Source organism: Dromiciops gliroides, chromosome 3 (genome assembly GCF_019393635.1).
Source record: "Dromiciops gliroides isolate mDroGli1 chromosome 3, mDroGli1.pri, whole genome shotgun sequence".
In the NCBI taxonomy this organism is placed as follows: Eukaryota; Metazoa; Chordata; class Mammalia; order Microbiotheria; family Microbiotheriidae; genus Dromiciops; species Dromiciops gliroides.
Genome location: NC_057863.1, coordinates 609,945,037 through 609,970,745, shown reverse-complemented (window position 1 = coordinate 609,970,745; position 25,709 = coordinate 609,945,037). Strand labels below are relative to the sequence as shown.

The following is a 25,709-nucleotide window of genomic DNA, read 5'->3' as shown; positions in this document are numbered from 1 at the left end:
TGATGAGTCCTTTTCTCTTCATCTATTTCTCCCTATCTACTAACTCCTTTGGCACTGTCTAAAAACATGATGAGCTCTGTTCCCCTGCTCCCCTCAATTCTTAAAACATTTTCATGACTCTGCCATCCCTTCAGGCTATTATCCCATACCTTGCCTTCCTTAGTATGCTAAATCACCCACATACACCACATCCAGCTTCCTCTTTGACCCCTTGCAATCTGGCTTGGATCCCACCCCTTGGCTTGAACCAGGGCAGTGAGTGATCTCTTTTTTTTTTTTTTTTTTTTGTTTTTTTTTTTGCAGGGCAATGGGGGTTAAGTGACTTGCCCATGGTCACACAGCTAGTAAGTGTCAAGTGTCTGAGGCCGGATTTGAACTCAGGTACTCCTGAATCCAGGGCCGGTGCTTTATCCACTGCGCCACCTAGCCGCCCCCGGTGAGTGATCTCTTAACTGTTAAATCAAGTGGACTTTTACTCAATCCTCACCTTCCTTGGCCTCTCTGGAGCTGCTGAAATAGTTAAACTCTTCCTCCTAGTTATTCTGTTCTCTCTTTGGTTCTAGGACAGGGAATCTCTCTTGGTTCTTCATCTACTTATTGGATCATTTATTATTATTATTTTAAATTGGATCATAATCCATCTCCTACCCCTCACCCCCCCATCCTTGTTCTTCTTTTCCTCTCACTATACTCACTCTATACAGTGATCTCATATGCTTAAGAATCAAAGAACCACAGAATCGAAAACTGGAAGGCACCTCATTGACCACCGAGCCCATATCTGGGATAAATTCTGACTATAACATACCCCACTAGTGATCATCTGGACTCTTCTGGAAGATCTCTATTGACAGGGAGCTTGTTCCTACTTCAAGAAAGCCCAGAATAGCTCCAATTATGAGGAAGTTTCCCCCTTCATGTGAGGAGTAATTTTGTTTCTGCATATTTTTCACCTTCCTCCTAAACCTGTCCGTTGCCTCCATTTCCATCCTTCACGAGTTCTCTGCTGCATTCAACACCAGTGACCACGCTCTCTGCCTGTCTACTCGGTTGTTTCTAGGTTTTCGTGAGGCTGTTCTGTCCTGGTCCTCTCCTTAACCTGTGTGACCACTCAATCTCCTTGGCTGGCTCATTGTCTATACCACTACCCCCTAACCATGTATTTTCCAAAAGGCTCCACCCTGTGAGGTCACTGAAACTGATTGTACAGGGTGGGCCAAAAGTCACGAAGAAGTCTCTATCTTTAATAACTTCTTTATTTTTTTTTAATCTATGATACCATGGCATTGTATATGGTGTATGCAGGAAATGAATTTACACGTGTGAAAAATCAAATCTCATCAATAGTGAAAAATAAAGAAAAAATAATTTTCAAAAAGTTATTAAAACACCATGACTTTCGGTCTAACCTGTACAATCAGTTCCGGTGACTTCGTTAGCTCTTGTGCATCCATTTCATCATAATCTCTATGCTGATGATTTATAGCTCAGTATATTTAGCTCTGGTCTTGTCCTGGAGTTTCAGGTCCACATCCCCAGCTGCCTATTGGCCTTTTCAAACTGGATGTCCTTGAGACACCTCAAATCCAACACTTTCAAAATGGAAACCATTCTCTTTCTTTTCTTTTCTTTCTTTTTTTTTTTTAAACGGGGCAATGGGGGTTAAGTGACTTGCCCAGGGTCACACAGCTAGTAAGTGTCAAGTGTCTGAGGCCGGATTTGAACTCAGGTACTCCTGAATCCAGGGCCAGTGCTTTATCCACTGCGCCACCTAGCTGCCCCCTGGAAACCATTCTCATTGCCCTCAATCCAGTCTTCTACTAAACTGTCCTGTTTCTGTTGAAGGCACCACTATGCTTTTGGCTTCCTAGATTTGGACCTCATTACTTCCTTCAACTTCTCAATGTTCCTCACTCCATATATCCAATGGGTTGCCGAACCTAGCCTTTTCTATCTCCACATTTCTCTCATCAGACACCTCCCTACTCACACAGCTATCACTGTAGTTCAGGCTCACATCATCTCTTGCCTCCTGATTGGTCTCCCTCCCCCAAGCCTCTTCTCCTTTCAGTTCAGCCTCCATACAGGTGCCAAAGTGATTTTCCCAAAGCACAAAACAGACTGTGTCACTCCCCTGCTCAATAAACACCGGTGGCTCCCTATTTCTTCTAGGATCCAATAAATATTCCTTTCTTCATCTTTTAAAGTCCTTCACAACTTACTTCGTGGACATTACTCCTTGGTGATCCAGCCAGAGTACCCTTCTCTCTGTTCCCCACAGACCACCTCCATCTCTTTTCTCTGTGACTTTGTGCTGGTTATCTCTCTGATCTGGAATATATTCCCTCCTTACATCTTCCTCCTAGCATCTCTCACTTCCTTCCAGGTTCGGCTTGAGTACCCCCTTCTCCATGAAGCCTTCCCTGACCCTCCCTCTCCTGTCATCCCTCTCCTCTCTGGGGACACCCTCGCCATGAGCCCAACACAAAAACCTTGTGTTTATTTGGTATTTTACTATATATGTTTATGTAGCCAGGAGTTAAACAGGGGGCCCACAAAACTCCTTCCTAATTCTGGCTGACCTCTGTGCTTTCAGGATGAGGAAACCCCCGGCTGCTTCTGGCTGGGCATGAGTCTGAGAGCCCTGAGTGGGGCTTGGTGTTTTGACATGAGGAAGCATCTCCTGATTAGCCACAGAACAGGAAGGGCACAGGAATGGGAAGCTCTAGAGCTGGAAGGATCTTAGAGGCCATCCAGTACCCCCCCCCTTTATTTTATAGATGAGCACACTTAGGCACAGAGCCCTACAACTAATAAGTGCCAGAGGCTGGATTTGAACCTGCCTCCCTGACTCCAAGTTGAGATCCCTATCCACTAGGCCACTGAGCTGCCCTAAAAAGCCAATGGCTCGGTGGACCTTTAAAAAAGAGAATGACTTCACTCCTGTGGCTCTTCTTCCTTAGACTCACCATGTGGCAAATAGCTCTCCCGTGAGGGATGGGAGGAGCTCTCCCTTCCCCTCCCCCTCCGTCCCCAGCAGAAATAGCCAACTTCGGAGCACATGGTGGCTAGAGGCCACCAGCTCCCTAGACAAGCCTGAGCCTGGCTTTGGGGTGGCTTCTGAAGACATACAAGACTCGGACACGGCCTTGTGAATGCAAAAAGCACCAAGATACCGAGTCCTTTGTTTGGAGAGGACTACAGGCAAAGTTAGGAGTCTTTGGCAACTACTTTGGTGCTTTTGGAGCAGATGAACCCAAGAAGAGGATGAGCCCAAGCTCTGACTGGCTTGTCAGAAGACATCTACCAAGAAGGGGACAGTACAGAAACAAAATCAAATGTAAAATGCCCACCTGATCAGTAATCCTGAAAAATATCTTAGTATTTAAAGGAGCTTTGGGCAGCTGGGTGGTGCGGTGAATAGAGTGTTGGCCATGGAGTCAGGAGGACCTGAGTTCAAATATGGTCTCAGACACTTAATAGCTGGGTGATCCTGGGCAAGTCACTTAACACTCATTGCCCCACCAAAAAAAAAAAAAAAGCATCAACCTCCTGGGAAGGTATAACAGAAGTTATTACTGCCACCATTTTAAATTGGTGTTTGTCAAATGTGTACTCATAGATATTTTGTGTTTAGCATTTCTTTTGTATGTAAAAAATAAATATCTGTCCCGTACCTGATCCATGCTATAGAGTGAATACCTTTCTACTTCTCCCTTAGGGGAGACCCCAGACATGAACCCAAACTTAAACTTTAAGTAAGTCATCTCAGGCTACAAGGATGGGTGGGGGAGGGGATGGTGTAACAAGGTGAAGGATGTGAGTAAAAAATAACCTAACCCCTCTCTTTAGAGACCAGGCTCCCCTAGAAGGGAAACAGGTCTGAAACAAATGTTCCTTTTTTTGTAGCAGAGAAGGGAGTAGGGAAGCACTGACTGAACCCAGCAGAGGTAGTTCCTCCAACAGCTTCTGCCACGACTTGTGACATAGCTGGTGTTGCAGCGGAGAGAGTGTTGGTAAGGAGTCAGGAAGACCTGAGTTCAAATCTGCCCTCAGATACTTAAAGTGTGATCCTAGGCAAGTCACTTCACTTCTGTTTGCCTCAGTTTCCTCAACTGTAAAAAAGGGGGATAGTAATAGCACCTACCTCACAAGGTTGCTCTAAGAATCAATGAGATAATGTTTTTAAAAGCACTTACCACAGTGTGTGGAATGCAGTTGGTGCTTAATAAATGCTTATTCCCTTCCCCTTTCACAGATCCTCATAAGGTCCTCCAGCTGCCTTCCTAAACTGTGGTGCCTAGAACTTCAAACTCCAGACATGCTCTCATGGGGGCAGAGTATTTGATGGGATTAAGCATCTCCAAGATTACGAGTTTCCCTCAGTCCCAGTGTCTAATGTCTCATCAATTAACAAGTGAGGTTGGTGACCTTGCACAGTCCTCCCTCACTTAAATCCAATTCAGTGCAAGTCATGGCATCACCCCGATGTCATGGTCCTCTTCAAGAACGAAGGACAGGGGTAGCTAGGTGGCGCAATGGATAAAGCACCGGCCCTGGAGTCAGGAGTACCTGAGTTCAAATCCGACCTCAGACACTTAACACTTACTAGCTGTGTGACCCTGGGCAAGTCACTTAACCCCAATTGCCTCACTAAAAAAACAACAAAAAAAAAAAAACCAAAAAAACAACAACAAAAAAAAAGAATGAAGGACAAACAACAACAAATCAGTGGGCAAATCTTGTCACTTCTACCTGGGCAGCAAAAAAAAAAAAAATCTCTCCTTCTTTCCCTTCTCTCCTCTCACATAGCTACCCCCTCCTTGAGACATCCCTCATCCTCTCTTACCTATATCAAGGGTGTCAAACTCAAATAGATAAGGGGGCCCCTAAACTCTGATAAGGATCTCAATTATTTTTTATTCTTATTAAATAAAATCAGGTAGGAACTGTATTTTAATCTGGTTCAAGCTGCCCTGGGGAGTGTTCTGGGCCACATGTGGCCCCCCATGTTTGACTGTGGTTTAGGCTGTTATTAAGAGTCTCCTAACTGATCTCCATGATTCCTGTCTCTCTGCTTTCCAGTCTATCCTTAATACAACTGCACAAATAACACTCCTAAAGCACCTACCACGGCCGGCTCAAAAATCTTTCATGGCTCCCTTTGCCCGGATGCTAAAAATAAAAAAGTCCACGCCCTGGCATTTAAAGCCCTCCGCCATCTGGCTGCAACCTCCAGGCTTGGTGTGATGTGTCCTCCTTTCTCTGCTTAACACCCATGACCCCGACCCTCTCCTGCCTTCTAGCTTGGGGGGTGGTTTCTGAGCCTGTTGCCTTTGGTCAAAGGTCAGGAGAAATGGCAGGGAGATGTAGAAGAAGGAACAAGCCATAAAGAAAGGTGACTCCAGGGCAGGGAAGGAGAGGCTTTGGGAGAAGAGGAAAGGGCATCATCCATGGGAAGAAGAGAAAATCTGAGGTCTCCAGACCTAGGGCCAGACCCAAAAAAGTCTTTCTCATAGAGGAGTCTGCTTTTGCCAAGATTAAAAAGATAATCATTTAAAAAACCCAAACAAACACGGGAAGAGAGCAGTTCTGACGCACAGTTCTGTAGCTGGGACATTTTCTGATGGGGACAGCTTAGCCTAGGGGAACCCCTGTAATCATAATAGGCCAAAGCTTCATCCCTCTTAATGTGGACCACCTGGGAAGCAGACGCTTGAACAAGATGACCTCACCTAAACCCCTTCCCTTTACAATTCCCAGCAACTCAGTGTCTCAAGGGGCCCAGAGGGATAGTGATGGGGTGGGGAGGGGACAAGGAGACAGGGGTTCACCTTATTTTCTTCTTCCTCCTCACTCTCAGATCCAGGGTCCGAGGAAACTCCCCAGGGATAGTTTATGTGAAACGGAAGCATGAGGGTCCCAGCCTGGGCCTGTTCCAACTGCCACCAGGACAGAGGGGAGAGAGAGAGGTGGGTGTTCAGAGACAGGGCTTGGGAAGGGCCCTGGACCACCCCAGCCCAGGCCTGGCCTCTGGAAGCCCCCACTCACCAGGTCCTCACACTCCTTGTGTCTCTTCTTCCGGGCCACTTCTAAGGCAGTATCGCCAGTGTCATTCACTGTGGGGAGGTCACAGGTCATTCTACTATCACCAATGATGTATGTTGGGATAATAGTACTTTAAGACTTAAAACAACCCTATTGTTTATTTGCAAACCTGCGATTGTCTTAAGGTATCAAAAGCAAAACTTGATCCAGTTCTTCCCAAATACGAGGTCAGCCTCTATGACACCATGATACCTCTCCCGTTTTATGGATGAGGGAACAGAGGCTCACCAAGGTTAAATGACTTGCTTAATATCACACATAGCTGGTAAGTGTCAAAGTTGGGACTTAAACCCCAAATTTTTAATGACGAGTCTTTCTACTACACCCCATTGTCCTCTCCCCACACTGGGAGAGTGGACAGACAGCAGCATGGAAGAGTCCTCCACCTCCCTTCCAGGTCCCTTCCAGGTCCCTTCTGACTGTCTCCCCCCAAAGGATGAGCAGGAGTGGGGTACTGCATGGAGGCAGGGCGGGCTGGCCTCAAGCCTCACCTGTGCTCACGGAGGCTCTCCCTTTGAGCAGCAGCTTGAGGCAGTCGGGCTGGTTGTGCAGGGCCCCGAAGTGCAGAGCCGTGTTCCCATCAGGCGTCTTGCCATCCACATGGCCTCTGTGAGGGGAGAAGGAAGGGGCTGGAGTCAGAGTGAGGGAGGGGGTGGATGCCAAGGAGAGGGAGGAAGGGCAGAAGGGAAGCTACTGAGCAGAGGGCAGGGGAGGGAGGATCAAAAAATGGGAAAGGGGCTAAGGAGGACGGGAGGGATCACTTCTCACCCATTCTGGATGATGAAATCCACCAGGGGCAGGGAGGTCTGGTCGGCAAGGCGGATGGCCAAGTGCAGGGCCAGCTCCCCGGATGTCTAAAAACACCATTCAAATATGTGATCCCAATGACCTCAACTCCCCCTGCCCCCACCTAGCCCTGGCCAGGGCTTAGGACTCAGCTTCCTCTCCACCACAGCCCCTAGACAGTCTGGGAAATGCTACTCTGGGGGGCCAAGCGTGGAAAATCAAACCCAAGCCTCTGTTGGGAAGGAGACAGGGTTTTCACTAGAACTGAGGGCGTCCCATCTATCTTTGGACTCAGTTCTTCTACCTCTCTCAATTTTGTGTTCTAACATTCTGTGTTCTAATGCCCCTTCCCACTCTGATATTCTACATCTTAAGGTCCCTTGCAGCATTGATATTCTGCTTAAGATCTCTTCCAGCTCTGACATTCTGTGCTCTAAGGGCCTTCCCAACTCTGACATCCTGGGTTCTAAGGGCCCTCCCACCTCTAACATCCTGGGTTCTAAGAGCCCTCCCAGCTTTAACATTGTGTTCTAAGGGCCCTCCCAGCTCTGTCATCCTGGGTTCTAAGGGCCCTCCCAGCTCTGACATTGTGTTCTAAGGGCCTTCCCAACTCTGATATCCTGGGTTCTAAGGGCCCTCCCAGTTCTAACATTATGTTCTTCTTTTTTTTTTTTTAGTGAGGCAATTGGGGTTAAGTGACTTGCCCAGGGTCACACAGCTAGTAAGTGTTAAGTGTCTGATGCCGAATTTGAACTCGGGTCCTCCTGACTCCAGGGCCGGTGCTCTATCCACTGCGCCACCTAGCTGTCCCTCTAACATTGTGTTCTAAGGGCCCTCCCAGCTCTTTCATCCTGGGTTCTTAGGGCCCTCCCAGCTCTGACATTCTGTGTTCTAAAAACCTTTCTAGCTCTGCTATTCTCTGTTCTAAGGGCCCTCCTTAGTTCCCAATATCCTATGTTCTGACTTCTCCTCCTGCCTACTTCATCAATATTCTCTCATGCTCAGTTCTCAGCCCTCTTCTCTTCTTCTCCTTCCTCTGGAAGATCTCCTGTCCTGGGCTTCAGGTATCATTTCTAGGCTGGAAGGACCTCAAATCGCCATTTCCAGCCTTGATCTCTTCTGAATCTCTACCTCCTTGCCAGAGGCCTGCACCTTAAGCTACCAGCTTCATCTCAAACTGAACCTGTCCAAGCCAGTGCTCAGCTCATCAGGGACTCCAGAGCCCTGCTTCCTGACCTCCTCATTTCAGTGGCTTGAGGTTTCATCGTCCCAGTGCCCAGTGCCACGTCAGCTACCTTGTCATTCTCAATGAGGGTGATGCGATGATTCTAGTGAACTGGATCTAAGTGAGGGAGGGCTGTGCAAAGTCACCAGCCTCACTCTTCCAGAAGATATACATCAGGATGACTGGAGATGGCCTTGGGTGTTTAAAGCAATTGGGGTTAAGTGACTTGCCCAGGGTTACACAGCTAGTACAGAACTGAGGTGAGGTTTGAACTTGGGTCCTCCCAACCTCGGTGCTCCACCTAGCTGCCCCATGTCACCTATAAGTCCAGAACAACTGAAACTTTGTTTACTACAAACTCTCCACTTGGGTTATCCCTGTCTCCTCACTACCCTTTCTCCCCTCATATAGTTTGTTCTTGCCTCTCAACCTCTCCATCTCCCAAGATCCAGCACGTGTTGCTTCCCCCAAGAAGCCTTCCATGGCCACCCAACCCGTTCTCATTTCTCCCTCCCCTGTACAGGCGCATAGTAGGTGCTTAATCGTTACATCTTGGGTCACTTGACTTTTCATCGGTTTTCCCCAGGCATGATGGAATGGGGTCATCTCTTGGGGTGATGGAGAACTGGATCATCTCTGGACCAAGGTGGAAGGCCAGAAGCAGGGGGAACATCCTACCTGCCCATCTGGCCGAGGCACTGGCTGCCCAAAGTCCAGGCCGTTGGCAAAGGCTTCTAGTACAGCGGGGAGGTCCCGGTTGCAGATTGCTGTCCAGAGTCTGTGGGGCTCATACCCACCTCGGCGAGCAAACCTGTGCTCCACATACTTGGCAATGATGTAGTTCCTTCGTGTGCTCCTGCAAGAGACGATTGCCCACCCCCAGGAACCTTTAGGGCCCAGGACCCCTGGGCCATTTGCCCTTCCCTGAATCCCTCCATCAGAGACTCTTGGATACGAGTCCCCAAAGACTCCCACTGTCTCTAGGCCTCCCCTGGGTACCCACAGACCCAGGACTTTGACAGGATCTGCTTTGAAGACCCTCAGACCTGGGATCCCCCCACCCCCATAGGCACTGCAGGGCCACTCACATGTCACTCTCACTCGAGGGCTTGGTGGCACCATTCAGTGTGAGCTGGGCTTCCATAATCTCATTGAACTGTGTGTTTCCAATGCCGACGGCCAGCTGTGTATGAGGAGGGGGTGGGTCTTGTCAGGCGGGGTGGGGATCAGTGCCAGGGTCTTCTGGGTGGGGCCTCTTCCCTGGCCACCAGGCTCCCCAACCCCCACCCTGTCCCCACCACTCACCAGCAACTCTGCGGGCCCCAGCACATCCAGGGTGAGTGACTGAATTCGGGAGAAGCGCACACCCAGCTCCCGGTGGACTCCTGAGCACTGGATGCAGGTGAGGATGCCCAGATTGGTACTGAGCCATGTGGGGTCTGCAAGGAAGAGTGGCGACTGCCGAGGGGAGGGAAGGACTCCCCAGGCACGCTCTAGGTCTGGGTCCTCCCTGGTCCCTCTCTGGGTTTCCTTTTTAGGCTCCCTTCTACACCCACCACCCTCCAGCCTTCTTTTCTGGCCTCACGCATGCCCTTAGTTCTCAGACCCTCGGGTCTTTTTTCTCCCTGTTTCCTAGCCCAGGACTGTCAACCAATCAGTGGACCGACAGAAGAATACCTGCACCTGCTATGTGCCCCACATCTAAGCAATCCTGGGGGCAGTTAGGTGGCACGGTAGATAAACTCAGGAAGACTTGAGTTCAAATCCAGCCTCAAACACTTGACACTTACTAGCTGTGTGACCCTGGGCAAGTTACTTAATTAACCCTCATTGCCCCACCAAAATAAAATAAAATAAAATAAAATTTTAAAATGAAGCAATCCAGGGCAGCTAGGTGGCACAGTGGATAAAGCACCAGCCCTGGATTCAGGAAGACCTGATTTCAAATCTGGCCTCATACCTTTGACACTTACTAGCTGTGTGACCCTGGGCAAGTCACTTAACCCCCATTGCCCCACAAGAAGAAGAAGAAGAAAGAAGAAGAAAGAAGAAGAAGAGGAAGAAGAGGAAGAAGAAGAAGAAGAAGAAGAAGAAGAAGAGGAAGAAGAGGAAGAAGAAGAAGCAATCCCTGTCCTCATGAAGCAAACAAACAAAGCAGAGCAGTTTGGGTGGGAGGCAGCAGCAGCTGATGGGATCAAGAAAAGCCTCATGGGGAAGCTGGAGCCTGAGCTGAGCTCAGAAGGAATCTAAGGAGTTGAAGAGGTAGATGTTGCACAGCCAAGGCAAAGGCGTGGATTGTCAAGTGTGTGACCCACTTTGGGGTTTTCTTGGCAAAAACACTGGAGGGCTTAGCCATTTCCTTCTCCAGCTCATTTTACAGATGAGGAAACTGAGGCAAACTGGGTGAATTGACTTGCCCAGGGTCATACAGCTAGTAAGCATCTGAAGCAGGATTTGAACTCAGGAAAGATGACTCTTGACTCCAGGACTGGGCTCTATGCCGCTCAATGTGAAGAAAAATAAAGTAAGAAAGCAGGAAAGCTCTAAGGGTCTTCGAATGCCAAGCAGAAGAGTCAGCTTTCCTGTCTTGACCTATTAAGCTCTTCCCCATCCTTCAAAGCTCCATCCAAACGTGGTTTCTTCCAGGAAGCCTTCCCTGATTGCTTATGGAGGCAATGTCCTTCCCGCATCAGGCCCCACAGGGGCATGGCTGGCCCTGCCCAATGGACCAGTCATGTCCATTGGAGTTATCTGTGCTCTTTTCTTACAGCCCCACTGGACTCTAAGCTCTGGGAGGGCAGAGGTCGCCTCCCAATGTAGTCTTTCCCCTACCCCTAGGCATAACACGGGCTTCATTATGTTGATTAAATTTCACTGGTTCCCCTTCCATACAAACACGTCCCCAGTTCCCCGCCCACCTACCTGATGCTCCACAGTCGCAGCACTGGCTGTTCCCAGGCCTGCTTTTGATCTCAGCAATGATTAGCCTGGTGAGCTCCCGGAGGTCCCCATCCAGCCCAGCACCTGCTGGGCTCCCTTGAAGTCCACCTCCTGACTCTCCGTGGAAGGCACTGCTCAGGGCCTCATCTTTGCTATTCTGTAACACCGACACCCACCTGGAGGGGGAAACCGAGGCAGTGGCTGCACCTGAGGCGGTGGGAATCAATTCCAAGGTGGTGATACACCTGGGAGCCAGGAATGTGCCACCCAAGTTGGCCATAACTCAGACTCAGGGGTGGAGACCCAACCAACAACCCCTTTCTCTGGACACCAGCTGTCAAAACCGCCAGGGGATCTCAGGACCTGCCCCGAGATAAATGGGGAGGAAAGGGAGGAGAAGACAAGAAGTCAGAACCCAGGGGCACTTACGCCTCACACTCATGCTCATCCTCAGCCTGAAAGTGGTACGTCCGGTTATCTACAGGGAGAGGAAGGAGAGGGAGACGAGGGAAGGGGGCCACCTGGAGCACCAGGGGAAACCCCCAAACCCCCCAGTCAGGGCCAGGGACTCCTGGCTCAGGAGCAAATAGCTGCATCTTCCCCTGTGCTAGCCATCCTGAGTAGCTGCAAGATCCCTGGGCTGGGAATCCTAGGACTGTCACTAACACATCAATAACTGAAAAAGTCCCTGACCCTTCCTAGGCCTCAGTTTCCTTCCCAGTAAAATGAAGCCCTTAGTCTAGATCCTCTCTAAGGCCCCTCCCAGCCCTGACATTCTGTGTCCTAAAGTCTCTCCCAGCTCTGACATTCTATGTTTTAAGGCCCCTCTGAGCTCTGACATCCTGGGTTCTAAGGGCCCTCCCAGGTCTGCCATTCTGGGTTCTAAGGGTCCTTCCAGTTCTTTTATTTTTTCTTTCTTTCTTTCTTTCTTTTTTTTTGGTGAGGCAGTTGGGGTTAAGTGACATGCCCAGGGTCACACAGCTAGTAAGTATCAAGTGTCTGAGGTCTCATTTGAACTCAGATCCTCCTGAATCCAAGACCGGTGCTTTATCCACTGTGCCACCTAGCTGCCCCTGTCCTTCTAGTTCTAATATTACACCTTATCAGCCTTCCTTGAATCCCCTGGGCATAAGTGGCCTCCCAGTCCCCTGGCCTTCTCTGACAATGTATTTTCCTCTGCACCTTATTATAGTCACCTATTATCTTTAAAAACTCTCTCTCAATGACAGTCATTTGTGTAACTGTCTGTTAGATGCTCTATTGGACAAGAAGCTCTCTTTAGGCAGGGGCCGTGTCTTATTTATTCCAGAAGCCCCTCACAGGGCTGGGCAGAAAGTTCTTGCACATCGCAGGGGCTCCCTAAATACTCGATAAATGGAGCCAGACTCTCCAGGAGCTGCTCTGGGCCCCTAGGAGGGACCTTTGTCTATACTTGACTGAGTTTGCTTGGGAAGGCAGTGTGGTGGGTGGCTGGGGCAAAACCCTTCTTCCCTGGATTTGGGGAATTAGGGAGGAAGAGGAAGGCAGACATTACTCACGGGTCACTAGGTCAAAACACTTCTTCTCCTCCACACTTGGCCTCACTTGGCAGGTGAGCAGCGTCAGCTTCACCGGCGGGCGATTTATCTGTACAAATGGGTAAAAGGGAAGGGAAGAGAAATAAGTGAAGAGGGCCGAGTTCCCTGGTCAGCTTCTCCAGGGGCAGACGCTTCTCTCTCAGGTCTCAGGTTTGTAGGACCTCTTGGGGCCTCAATTTCCCCATGTGTAAGATAGGAACAATTGTCCCCACCATTTCCCACTCACTCCCCAGCCTGGCTGCGGTGAGTCTCCAACCTCTGGGCCCCAACTAGACTTAACACGGGAAGATGAGGATGCGCTGCTTAGTCCATTTTGTCTGCTCAGACCCACCCCTCACATTGATTATGACCTTCCCCAGGAAAACAACCATCTTGGCCCCAACCCCCTTGACCTCTCACCGTGCTGTGGGAGATGGTCAGGCAACCATACTTGACTCCACACTTCCTCTTCTGCCAAACTCTCCGAATTCTGGGGTCCAAAAACAGAAAGAGGAAAGCCCAGGATTATAGCTGACCCACTATCATAAAGGACCACCCTCCAGGGAAGATGGTGCCCATGTCAGGCCTATGCCTGCCCCTGCTGGCCTCCTTATCATGCCTACACCTTTATACCTCCAGGAGCTCCCATTCTGGAAGCAGTGGGGTGCAGACACAGTCCTAGCCCTCACAGAACCTCCAGGCTGAAGAAGGAGACTTAGTCCCTGCCCTAGGGGACCCCTGATCTGATGATGGAGACCTAGTCTCTTTCCTTACAGAGTCTCAGGTCTGAAAGGAAGGCAGATGTTTAACATGATTGTAATGTACAACCTATATCAAATTGCTTGCTGTCCTTGGGAGGGGAAAGGGAAGGGAAGGTGGGAGAAAAATATGGAACTCAAAAAAAAAATCTTAAAAAAACAAACAAAAATCTTTACATGTAATTGGAAAAATAATTAAAACAAATTTTTTTAAAAATGAAAGGAAGCGGGGCAGCTAGGTGGCTCAGTGGATAGAGTGCTGGCCCTGGATTCGGGAGGACCTGAGTTCAAATCTGGCCTCAGACACTTGACACTTACTAGCTGTGTGACCATGGGCAAGTCACTTAACCCCAATTGCTTAAAAAAAAAAATAAATTTTTTTTTTAAATGAAAGGAAGGCAGCACCCAGCTATCAGATCTGTGGTAGAAGTCAGTGACCCATTGGGAAAACACCTAGAACCCAGAAGCACAATTGGCAAACCCTCGAACCCGTGGTTACATTCATATTTCTTTTGTTTTGACTAAGGGTCCATTGTTTAGCAGGATATCTGCCCGTCACAGCTGACTGGTAAAGAAAAAAGTGTTTCCATGTCAATAAGGTACAATCAATAGACCCTCTCTTCCTGGACAGGATGAAGGTGTTCTGAGAGTTGCTAAACTAAGAAGCATCTGCTAAGGGGAAGGCTGGGTAAACCCCATCCACACCTGGATAATCTGGCTTGTTAATAATAATTCACAAAGTCCCACCTAAAACCCCCCTTCTACAGGAAGCCTTCCCCAGCCCCTCTTTTTTTAAAAAAATTAATAAAGTATTTTATTTTTTTTTCCGTTACATGTAAAGATAGTTCTCATCTTTTGTTTATACAAGCTTTACAATTTCAGATTTTTCTCCCTCCCTCCCCTCCCTCCCCTCTCCCCTAGACAGCAGGTAATCTGATATAGGTTATATATATATATATATATATATACACACATATATATATATATACATACATATACACATAATAACATTAATCCTATTTCTGCATTAGTCATGTTATAAGAGAAAAAAATCAGAGCACTGATGAAAAACCTCAAAATAGAAAAAAACAACAGCACCAAAAACAAAAGAAATAGTATGGTTCATTCAGCATCTATACTCCGCAGTTTGTTTTTTTTTTCTTGGATTTGGAGATCCTCTTCCATCATGAGTTCCCTGGAACTCTTCTGTGCCATTGCATTGGTGAGAAGAATATAGTCCATCACAGTAGATCAACACTCAATTTTGATGATACTGTGTACAGTGTTCTTCTGGTTCTGCTCATCTCACTCATCATCAGCCCACGCAAGACCCTCCAGGTTTCTCTGAACTCCTCCTGCTCATCATTTCTTACAGCACAATAGTATTCCATTGTATTCATATACCACAACTTGTCCAGCCATTCCCCAATTGATGGGCATCCCCTCAACTTCCAATTCCTTGCCACCACATAAAGAGCAGCTATAAATATTTTTGTACATGTGGGTCCCTTTCCCCCTTCCATGATTTCTTTGGGGAAAAAGACCCAAAAGTGGTATTGCTGGGTCAAAGGGTATGCACAGCTTTATCGCCCTTTGGGCATAATTCCAAATTGCTCTCCAGAATGGTTGGATTAGTTAACAGCTCCACCAACAATGAATTAGTGTTCCAATTTTCCCACAGCTTCTCCAACATTTATTATTTTCCTTTTTTGTCATTTTAGCCAATCTGATAGGTGTCAGGTGGTACCTCAGAGTTGTTTTAATTTGCATCTCTCTAATCATTAGAGATTTACAGCATTTTTTCATATGGGAATAGATTCCCCAGCTCCTCTTAACTCTGGTGCCTTCCCTCAGTGCATTACTTCCTAATTTTGTACATATCTCACTTCATATGGTTGTTTTCATGTTTACCCCTTTTAGACTGGGAGCTCCTTGAGAGCAGAGATTGTCTTTTTTTTTTTTTTTGGTGAGGCAGTTGGGGTTAAGTGACTTGCCCAGGGTCACACAGCTACTAAGTGTCAAGTGTCTGAGGCTGGATTTGAACTCAGGTCCTCCTGACTCCAGGGTTGGTGCTTTATCCACTGCACCACCTAGCTGCCCCAGAGATTGTCTTTTGCCTTTCTTTGAATCCCCAGTGCTTGGCACAGTGCCAACCCACAGGAGGCACTTAATAAATGCTTATTGGGGTGGCTAGGTGGCGCAGTGGATAAGCACCGGCCCTGGAGTCAGGAGGACCTGAGTTCAAATCCGGCCTCAGACACTTAACACTTACTAGCTGTGTGACCCTGGGCAAGTCACTTAACCCCAATTGCCTGACCTAAAATAAATAAATGCTTATTAACTGACTGACTATAGGGCTCAGAGTAGCAACTTGGCCAAGTGGACAGAGAACTAGCCTCTACAGCAGAAAACCAAGCCCTACTTCTCTCCCACAATCCCTGAGTGGCCCCATGCTGGTCACTGAACCTCATGGTGCCCTTGGCAATTCTCTGTGTTGCAGAGAAGATGCCCACTTGCACTAGTGGAGGGGATTTCCTCACCTGGAAGTTCCCCACACCAGTGGAATCCCAGGCCCAGTCCCCATTCCCAGGACAGGGCTTACAGGTTCACAAGCTACCTTCCTCATCCCCGCCCTGTGAGGTAGATCCTACAGAAATCATTCTTTCCATTTTCCTAAGCTTCAGAGAGAACAAGTGATTGATTCGTCCTTGGACATCCATTGGGTCACAACCATGAGGCAGGGTTGGGAGGCAGCTCCTCCTCACCCTGCCCACAATGCCATGCTGCCTCCTCTCTGGGCCTCTTTGTTCTCTGAGATCCCTTAACCATCAAAGCCATGGCAAGTGTTATCATCTCCATGAGATGCAGCATGGTGTAGCCTCGGAGTACAGGTTCGAGGCTGCTCTGACCCATACGTGCTGTGTGACCCAGGGCCAATCACTCCCCTGTTCTGTGTCCAAGAAAACTCCCCAAGACTACCAAGTGGGACAAAGGCATTAATCTGCACTGGTAGGGGAAGTTCCTCACCATATGCTTCCTACATCTATGATGTTGTGGCTCTGATTTTTTTAAATCCTCATTTTACTGATGAGGAAACCAAGGTGACAAGACTTGCCCAGGGTCACCAAGTCACTAAGAGTCGGAAACAGGATTCTCGCATCAGCAGCTCTGCTGGTGCCCAGTCCAGTCCTCTTGGCCCTACATGTAACTTCACTGACCATCGACTTTGGCACAGTCAACACAAACACAAGCAGCAGAGCCAGAGGCCTCCTTTCTCATACAAACTCACCCATCACTCTTCTTGTACAGAAAGCCCGACTTCTCTGTCCCAAACTGCTTATTCCCTTGGTGCTGGTGGATGCTGTAGCCACTGCCAGAGTTCTTCCGACTTGAGTTCTCCTGTTCCAAGTAACCCAAAGGTCAAAGGTTAGAGGATCTGGCTTGGGAGGGGGCATCCTTGGGGTAGAAGGAGGGGAAGGGTGTCTTGCCCTAGGGAAGCCTCCTTGGGGGATGGGCAGGGAATCTCACTGGCAGCTAGTTATTCACTTGGACAGTGGCTCATTCAGCAGGGCTCTGGCTATCCTGGGGAGGGGGTGCCCAGGGTAGAGTGGGGGAGGGCTCAAGAGCTCTCAGCTCAGGGGCCTGACCTCTCTGCTCTCCAGCTGCAGGGCACCCCGGAGAGAGTCCCGGATCTGTGTGAGCTTCTGAATGTCCTCCTCATGGGCCTGGTGCAGCTGGGGAAGGAAGAAGCCAGGAAGCAGCTGCCAACCCCAGCTCCTGCTCCCACAACCAGGGCAGCTGGGGCTTGGAGCCTGCACAAGGACCGGCCTCACCATGTCTGTGGGGAGGGTCTCCCCTGCAGACAAGGGCCGTACTTACTGTGCATGCAGGGGGTATGCCGTAGATATGGAGTGGGAGAGAATGATCAGGCGCACAGGGGCCAAACATATCACATACACTGTGTATGGAGTAGTTTTCCAGGCATAGGAGGCAGATTCATTCCTCCCTCCCTCTTGCCATCCATCCTTCCTTCCATCCATCTTTCCCTCTCTCTATCCAAACTTCCCTCCTTCCATTTCTCCCTCTCTCTATCCATCCTTCCTTCCATCCATTTCTTCCTCTCTATCCATCCTTCCCTCCATCCATTTCTCTCTCTATCCATCCTTCCCTACATCCATTTCTCCCTCTATCTATCCTTCTCTCCCTCCATCCATCCTTCCCCCATCCTTTTCCTTCATCTATCCTTCCCTCTCTCCCTCCATCCTTCTACCCATTCTTCCCTTTCCCTTCTCTCTTTCCCTCCCCCATCCATCTTTCTATCTATCCATTCCTCCTTCCCTCCCTCCATCTATCCATTCATTTCACCACCATTTTAGAAATGATGTCAACCTCGCTCATGCCCAGACTCTATCTCCATGGTCTTCTTCCCTCCTCTTGGCTGCCATTTTGCCATCCTGGAGAACCCTTCACCCTGATCTCCTCCTCTTCTGGCTGGTGACTTCCACCCCAGGACCCCCATCATAGGAAGGACCACAGTTACAGTCCCTCACTCCAGATTCTCTGTCCTGGCTCCCTCTCCTCTTTCCCTGAAGCACTGCCCTGGCTTGAAAATTCTCCTTCCACCACCCCTTGATTTCCATGTGGGCAGGGACTGTCTTTTTGTATGTGTATTCTTGGTGCTTAGAACAATGTCTAGTATACAGTAAACAATAAATGTTTGTTGACTTGCCTTGCCTTCCCCCATAAATGTGTAAGCTTCTTGAGGGTAAGAACTATCATGTTTGCTTGCATTTGTATTTCTAGCACATAGCACAGTACTTGGCACATAGTGCTTAATAAATGCTTTATCTATCATCCATCCATCTACCCATCTATGTATCATCTATGTATTTATATATGTATCCATCCATCCATCTATCCATCCATCTGTCCATCTATCCATCCATCCATCCATCAATCCATCAAGTCAGTTGACCACACCTCCAGGGGTTGTAACTTACCGAATGTACTGAGGCTGCCAATTTCTCAATGAAGGGAGAGAGGCTTTGAGCTGCCTTCCAGCCATCTTGGAAAAAGCTAATGGTTTTCAGAGGGCAAAGGAGGGAAGGACAAACAGACGGATGGATGGACAAAATGAGAGAAAGAGTTCAGAGGGAGAAAAGAGAAGGTGGCTTAGAGGATTATAGAGTACCTAGGGACATGGGACTACTTCACTGTGGGCCCCTGACTCAAATCAGGGCAGAGACAGAAGGGAAGGGGCACAGCTTACCCCCCCCACCCCAGCCTCAGTCCCCACCCCCATCACTAGCCAGAAGTGCTGGCTGACTAAAGATATCCAGAACACATTTGGTGGGTCATGATCCAAGCGAGAGGGACTTGAGATCTCCCAATCCGTTCCTCTGGCCAGGGATACTGCTGGCCCTGGAGAGAGCCCAGAGCATGATGTCCAGATGGGGAGAGGCAAGAAAGGGGGGACGTGTTCCCAACACCTACTTGTGCTGGGCATGGAAGAATTTAATGAGGCTCTGCAGGAAGTCAGGACCTTCTTTCATCTGGCTCTCACTGGCTTTTAGCAGGTACTAAGAGAGAGCAGGAAGGGGGAGACATTAGCCAGAGCCCTTGGCTTCCCTCACCTTTGTCCCCTTCCCATTTCTACCCAGCCTGAGTCCAGTAACTGGCTGGAGGGCTAGGCCTGAGAACCAGGGTCAGCGGTGGAGGGGCGGGCCAGCAGCTATCTGCAGAGCCGAGCTTGGTCCTTGGAGTGAGGAAACTGGGGGTTGGCTCTTAGCTAGCCCCCTCCCCCCTTCCTTTGTGAACTTCAGTTTCCTCATCTCTAAAACGAGGATAATAACATTTGCATGACCTACTTTGCTGGATTGTTATTATTTTTTCTTTAAAAAAACCTATTTTTGCTGGATTGTTATTAGGCAAGCACAGCTAAACACGTGTTACTATTATCATTCCTGGAGACAAGAGACAGCAGATTAAACCATCCAGCACAGAGACAGAGACCTGGGAACAACAGGCTCCCCAAGGCTGCTTCCACCCTATTCCTACCCCCCCTTAGCCCCTCTCCTTGCCCCGGTGCCAGGGAGACGGCACCCTTCTCTGGTCCCATGTCATCTGACACTGAGTGACAGGGCCATACCTACCAAGAATGGTAGGATCACAGCCTCAGAGCTTAGAGGTCACTTAGAGGTCAAAGCCCAGCAGGGAATGGGGCCTGCATCGCAGGCCATTGGCCTCTTGGACCCTTTGGTATGCCCAGAGAGCGCCCGTCATGCACACATCATCCCACCTCACACATGTGCAGCTGGAAGACTCGTCTCTCTCTCTGGGTGTCCTGAGCTGCCTCTGCCGGACCCCCTCCAGGCATTCTGGACCGCTCCTTGTCCTTCTCCAGTCTGGCCCTGGAGACCACACAGAGAGAAATGTCTGTAAGAGCCCCTCTAGTCTCAGCTCTCATTATCTCTGGGGGAGATCACGTCTTTATTGATGCACTGAGGGAGGTCAGCAAAATCGTAGCATGACAAAGCTGGTGGGGAGGGGACCCTCAGAACCCAGGATGTCAGAGCTGGGAGGGTTCTTAGAACCCAGGATAATATGACCCACAAAAACCTCCCATAACAGAGATGTTGTAAGAATTAAACAATAACTCCTATAAAGAACTTTGCAAATCTTAAAGTACAATAAAAATGTTAGCTATCATCACCTCCACCACCATCATCTCCCTGGTTTTGTTTTTTTGTTTGGTTTTCATTTTGATCATTGTATTTCCACATCACTGGCTTCCCTTGTGCTTTTGTTCTATTTGTTTAAAAATATGATCCCAAGAGGGAGTCGCTGGGCTCTCCCAGACTGCCCAAATTGGGGTCGAGGATACCCCAAACAAGCTAAGAACCCTTGGTCAAATCAGGGGATCTGCTTCACACACTCATTCCACAAAGGAGAAAAAACTGGGTGTCTAGAAGTAGAGTGACTTGTCCAAGATAATAACCAGCATTCATATAGGGCTTACCATACATTAACATATTTAAACCTTGTAACAACCTCGTGGTTAAGTTCTTGTTACTCAGCCATTTCAGTCATGTCTGACTCTTTGTGACCCCCATTTGGGGGGTTTCTTGGCAGAAATACTGGAGTGGTTTGCCATTTCCTTTTCCAGCTTATTTGACAGATGAGGAAACTGAGTTAAGTGACTTGCCCAAGGTCACACAGCTAGTAAGTGTCTGAGGTCACATCTGAACTCAGGTCTCCCTGACTGCAGGCCTGGCACTGTATCCAGTGTAAAAGTTCCATGATTCTTTTTTTTTTTTTTTTTTTTAGTGTGGCAATTGGGGTTAAGTGACTTGCCCGGGGTCACACAGCTAGTAAGTGTTAAATGTCTGAGGCTGGATTTGAACTCAGGTACTCCTGACTCCAGGGCCGGGGTTCTATCCACTGCACCACCTAGCTGCCCCACCATGATTCAGTTTTACAGGTATTATCATCTCCATTTTACAGATCTAAGGCTCAGAGAGAGCTAGAGTTGGCCAGTGTCCCAAAACTAGTACATATCGGAGGTATGACTTGAGCCCAGGTCTCCCTAATTCCAAGTGTATCATTTTATTCCTGGTGACCAGGTGCTTGACAAGGCCACACAGCAAGACCTAAGGCTCCAGTGCCTGAGCACAACTGACTTTGTTCAGCCTTCCATGGGATCCTGAGTCGGGAACAAGGATAGTCCTTCTCTCACTGCAGACAGAATGGGGGTCCTCTAGGGATGGGGACACTTCCCACTCTAGACTCCAACACTGAGTGGAATTCAGAGGCACTGTGGTCCTGCTTGGTCTTGGAGAGGTCCCCACACAGCAGGAGCCATTTTGTTACTACCTTGTTAAACTTAACATAGAGGCATAGGGACCAGAACTGGGATTTCACTTGCATAGGGAACTCTCATATGAGGACAGGCCCTTCTAACAGTGCAGGTTGCCACCTTTTGGTAATCTATAGGCTTAAAGAACTGCCTACAACACTGAGAGGTTTGCTCAGAACCCAGGTCTTCATGGTTTTTTTTCTAAAAACAAAAAACAAACCAATGTATATAACAGATGTTCAGAGTTTCTTGTACAATCCTCTTCCTTATATTTTTGGTTTTTTGTCATCTTTTCCCTCCAGGCCATGATCCTGACTTCTTCAAAACCAGGTTCCCTTTATTTCTTCTCCTACTTTCAATCCCACCCCCTTCACAGCTCTCTTTGGTATATAATCTCCCCCCCACACACTCCCCCACCCCTCTTAGGATGCCCTTGAGGGTGGGGGCTGTCTTTTTACTTGTATTTGGGTCCTTAGTGCTTAGCATGGTGCTTGACACATCGTAAGAGCTTAATCTTCCTTCTTTCTTTCCTCCCTCTCCCCCTCTCTCCCTTCTTTCCTTCCTTTCCTTTCTCCTTCCCTTTTTTCTTCCTTTTTTCCTTCCTCCCTCCCTTCCATCCTCTATCCCTCCTTCTTTTCTTCCTTCCTTTCTCCCTCCCTTCTCATTTCTCACTTCCTTCTTTCCTTCCTCCCTCCTTTCCTTCCTCTTCCCTCCCTTTTTCCTTCCTTCTTTCCTTCCTTCCTCCATCCCTTCCTTCTTTCCCTCCTTCCTTCTTTCTTTCCTTCCGCCCTCTCTCCCTTTCTGTCTCTCCTCCTTTTCCTCCCTTCCTCCCTTCTTCCTTCCCTCCTTTTCTTCCTTCCTTTCCAAACAACCAACCATGTATTTAACTGCTTGGTCTACATTTATATTTCTTCTCTTTTTATTTATTCTGTACCCACTTATTCATGCCTGGGTCTCCCCCATCAAAGAACCTGAGCTCCTGGAACACAGGGATTGTTTCCTTCATCATTTCTGTATCCCTGGCCCCCAGCAGAACTTAAGAAATCCTTGCTGATTGACTGGATCTGTGGAGGATTGCTAAATTCATGATAGAAAAGTTTTTAAAGAAGTCGACCCCACCCACGGCAGCCTGGGCCAGGAGGCCCATTTCCCCAGCTCTGCTCCGGCCCCAGATCCGGCCCCACCCTTCTGCTTGTCCTTGGAGCCTGCTACCCCCACCCCAGGCCACCTGTTGTAATCAATCTCCTTCTTGGAGGCCCAGGATGGTCACCAACGGCTCCAGAAACCCTCCCCCAACTGCAAATGCTCTCTCCCCACTCTTGGCTAGCACTCTCTCTGGGCTATTTTAATAATCTATTTTAATTTGCATTATAATTAATGCATAATTTAAAAATATGAGGCTGCCGGGGTGTGGTGGATGGAGAGCAAATGTCTGAGTCAGGAAGACCTGAGGTCCCATCCCACTTCTCTCTGTGTGTCCCAACCAAGGAGGTGCCAACCTGCGTTGGTGGAGAGATTGTCCTCACCTGGGAGTTCCCTGTCTCTCTGGAATCCCAGATCCAGCCCCTATTGCTATCCGTGTAATTAAAGTAGAAAGGAGAGAAGCTTTGGGGCCACCAGACCCGGCAGTGCTGCTAAATTAACTGTATGGGCAGGGACGGGTCACCATGCCTCTCTCAGCCTCAGTTTCCTCATCTGTAAAATGAAGGCATTGGGCTGCATGATCACCCCGGCCTCCTCCAGCCCTAACTCCTAGGGACGCTGTGTCCACGTCTTCTCTTCCCTATTGGATTGAGGGTTAGGCCGGAGGCTCATTTATTTTTGTCTCCCCCAAGTGCCCATCATGGGGTTTTACACAGACAAGCTTAAGAAATGTGACGGCTGAATCTGACTGGATGGGGTTCCCTCCCCTACGCCCCCAGCTGGCGGCTTCCTTCCCAGGCCTCAGGCTGAGAGCCAGGTGGAGACCAGTCCTGAAACAGCTGGGCAAATTCCCTCCAAAATCGCTGGAGGGCCCGCCCAGGCCCAGTGGTCATTACCCCCTTCACGCAGGATGTCTGGAGGACAGACAGGGAGATGGCCTGGCCCTGGCCCCTGCCAGTGATATGTACTAATCCATCAGCACCCTTCTATGGGCTCAGGATCCTGAAAGCTCAAATCAAGGGGCCCTCCCTGCTCTGACATCATCATTGTCATTGTCTTTGTCATCACCATCACCGTGACCGCTACCTCCTATACATAGCGCCTACTATGTGCCAGACACTGTACTAAGTGCTTCACAAATATTGTCTCATTTGATCCTATGATCTCCTATGTTGAGTCAGAAGGGACCTTAGAGGTCAGCCAGTCCAACCCCCTCATTTTATAGAAGAGGAAACTGAGACCCAGAGAAGGCATCTTACCTGAAATCTTGCAGGTAGAAGTGACAAAACTAGAATTTGAACCCAGGCCCTCTGACCCCAAAGCCTGTGCTCTCACAACTGTATACATTACTCATGGGCCCTCAGTTTCCTCCTCTCTAAAATGAGAGGGCAGGAATAACTGGCCTCCCAGATGGCTTCTAGTTCTAAATTATCTGCTCTTATGATCTGTGGGAGCCCAGGACTTACCACGGACAAGATTCTGGCCTGGAGCCCACTCTCCTGGCTGCAGAACACTATGGGAGTCCAGGTATGAACCAGTCCCCCCCTCCTCCCCCCCAACCCTAAGGTCCAGGCTCTGAACCAAATACAGGATTTCTGCCTCCTTTTTATTTGCTGAGCCCACATAGGGCACTCAATGTCACTGCCCAGCTGAGCCCTGGGACAGACACCCTCCACAGAAGAGGCCTTGCCCTGCGTCTCTTCCTCAGAGAAGGAAAGCATGTGACCTAGCTCTCACACTCATGAAGTTTGTTTTTAAAAAATCTTTCACCTAAGTCCTTCCTGCTACAATAGGAGTCCTCACTAGCTCTAGAGAGTAGCAAGGGAGAAGGGGAGGCCTGCTGGTAGGAGACCTGGGCTCCAGCTCTTGGCAAACTCTCTGAGTCTGTTTCCCCATCTGGAAGACAGGGATAACTAATGCTACAGTGATGATGTGAGGGATGGACTTGTAAACCCTCCTTAAAGGAGGGTTACCATTAGCATCATCTTCATGACCACCACCGTCATCACTACCACTTTCGTCATCGCCATCATCGTCATCATTGTTGCTCCGGGCAGCTCATCTCCCAGGAGGACACTTACACTTTGGTCTCATAGTCCTTCCATGCTTTCTCCACCTGCTTCCTGGAATCCTGTGGTTCAAGAAAAAGAGGATCAGAAAGGGGCTCGGTCAAGTACCCAGTACAACTCACGCTTCTCTGTGGCTTTATGGGATTGCCCCCATGCCCTGCTCCCTGGGGCCTGACTTTGACCCTTGGAGACTGACTTCATCCCTCCACCCTGAGCAAGGTCCCATTCCCCACATCCTAAATCCTTCCCCCAAACAAACCCCATCCCTCCACCCTTCCCACTGGCTGCCCCTCAAGCCTGGGATGGTCTCTGCCTCTCTTGGCTTCCTTCAAGCCTTTGCTAACATCCGCTCTCCTACAGGAAGCCCTAATGCCTTCCCTTTGTTGATGGACCATCTCTAATTTATCCTGTTTATGGTTTATTTGTATGTAGTTGTTTGTATGTTATCTCTTCCTTTAGACCAGTGGGGGCTGTTTTTTGCCTTTCTTTGTATCCCGGATGCTTAGCAAAATGCCTGCACACAGCAAATGTTTACTGACTGATCGTGCCATCCTCCCCCATCTTGATCCGGTGGCCCCTTAAATCTGACCTTTCACCCTTTCTCCTACTTCTGACTCTAATGCTGGTAAAACCCATCCCTCCAACTGAATCCATTCTGAACTAACCCTTCCCATCAACTTGGTTTTGTTCTTGCCCTTGCTCTTGGTAGACCCAGACCTCTGCAACCCTTCCCCCTCTTTGCCTATTATAGTCTGAACTTTTCCATCTTTCTAAGAAAATAGAATGAGAGATCATAGGGTATATATAAGAGTTGGGAGGGCCCTTAGAACCCAGGATGTCAGAGCTAGAAGGGCCCTTAGAACCCAGAATGTCAGAGCTGGGAAGGTCCTTAGAACCCAGAATGTCAGAGCTGGGAGGGTCCTTAAGAACACAGGATATCAGAGCTGGAAGAGATCTTAGTAGAATGGTTCTTGATCTGGGGGCAGTAAACTTTAAAAATACATTTTCCTAACTCTATTTTAATATAACCAGTTTCCTTTGCAATCCCATATATTTTGTTTCACACACTTAAAAACATTAATCTGAGAAGGGTCTATAGTCTTTGCTAGACTGCTGTTGAGGGGGTGGGGATAGGGGGAATGTGCCCATGACTAGCAGTATACTAGAACCAGCTCAATCCAGTTCAGGAGAAAAGATTGTTAAATTTTCAGTGTGAGCATTTACACCTTGGAAATGGGCAGAGCTTGATGAAATAGAGTGGCAAAGCCT

The 25,709-nt window shown here is 48.7% G+C and overlaps 1 protein-coding gene across 2 annotated transcripts in view; it reads right to left on the bottom strand.

The window, feature by feature from the left end:
- Positions 1-25,709, bottom strand: part of ASAP3 (ArfGAP with SH3 domain, ankyrin repeat and PH domain 3) — a 69,722-nt gene that overhangs the window by 8,976 nt on the left and 35,037 nt on the right. For both annotated transcript variants that reach the window (XM_043995204.1, XM_043995205.1), the window contains exons 6-22: positions 24,453-24,502; positions 19,672-19,783; positions 18,867-18,952; positions 18,374-18,449; positions 17,021-17,107; positions 16,663-16,772; positions 13,036-13,105; positions 12,598-12,685; positions 11,489-11,537; positions 11,042-11,235; positions 9,425-9,558; positions 9,208-9,302; positions 8,798-8,975; positions 6,877-6,962; positions 6,600-6,715; positions 6,052-6,119; positions 5,835-5,942 (exon numbers count right to left, since the gene is read on the bottom strand). In XM_043995204.1, coding sequence (XP_043851139.1) covers positions 5,835-5,942; positions 6,052-6,119; positions 6,600-6,715; positions 6,877-6,962; positions 8,798-8,975; positions 9,208-9,302; positions 9,425-9,558; positions 11,042-11,235; positions 11,489-11,537; positions 12,598-12,685; positions 13,036-13,105; positions 16,663-16,772; positions 17,021-17,107; positions 18,374-18,449; positions 18,867-18,952; positions 19,672-19,783; positions 24,453-24,502 — 1,707 coding nt within the window. The remainder of the gene's footprint in view (positions 1-5,834; positions 5,943-6,051; positions 6,120-6,599; positions 6,716-6,876; positions 6,963-8,797; positions 8,976-9,207; positions 9,303-9,424; positions 9,559-11,041; positions 11,236-11,488; positions 11,538-12,597; positions 12,686-13,035; positions 13,106-16,662; positions 16,773-17,020; positions 17,108-18,373; positions 18,450-18,866; positions 18,953-19,671; positions 19,784-24,452; positions 24,503-25,709) is intronic.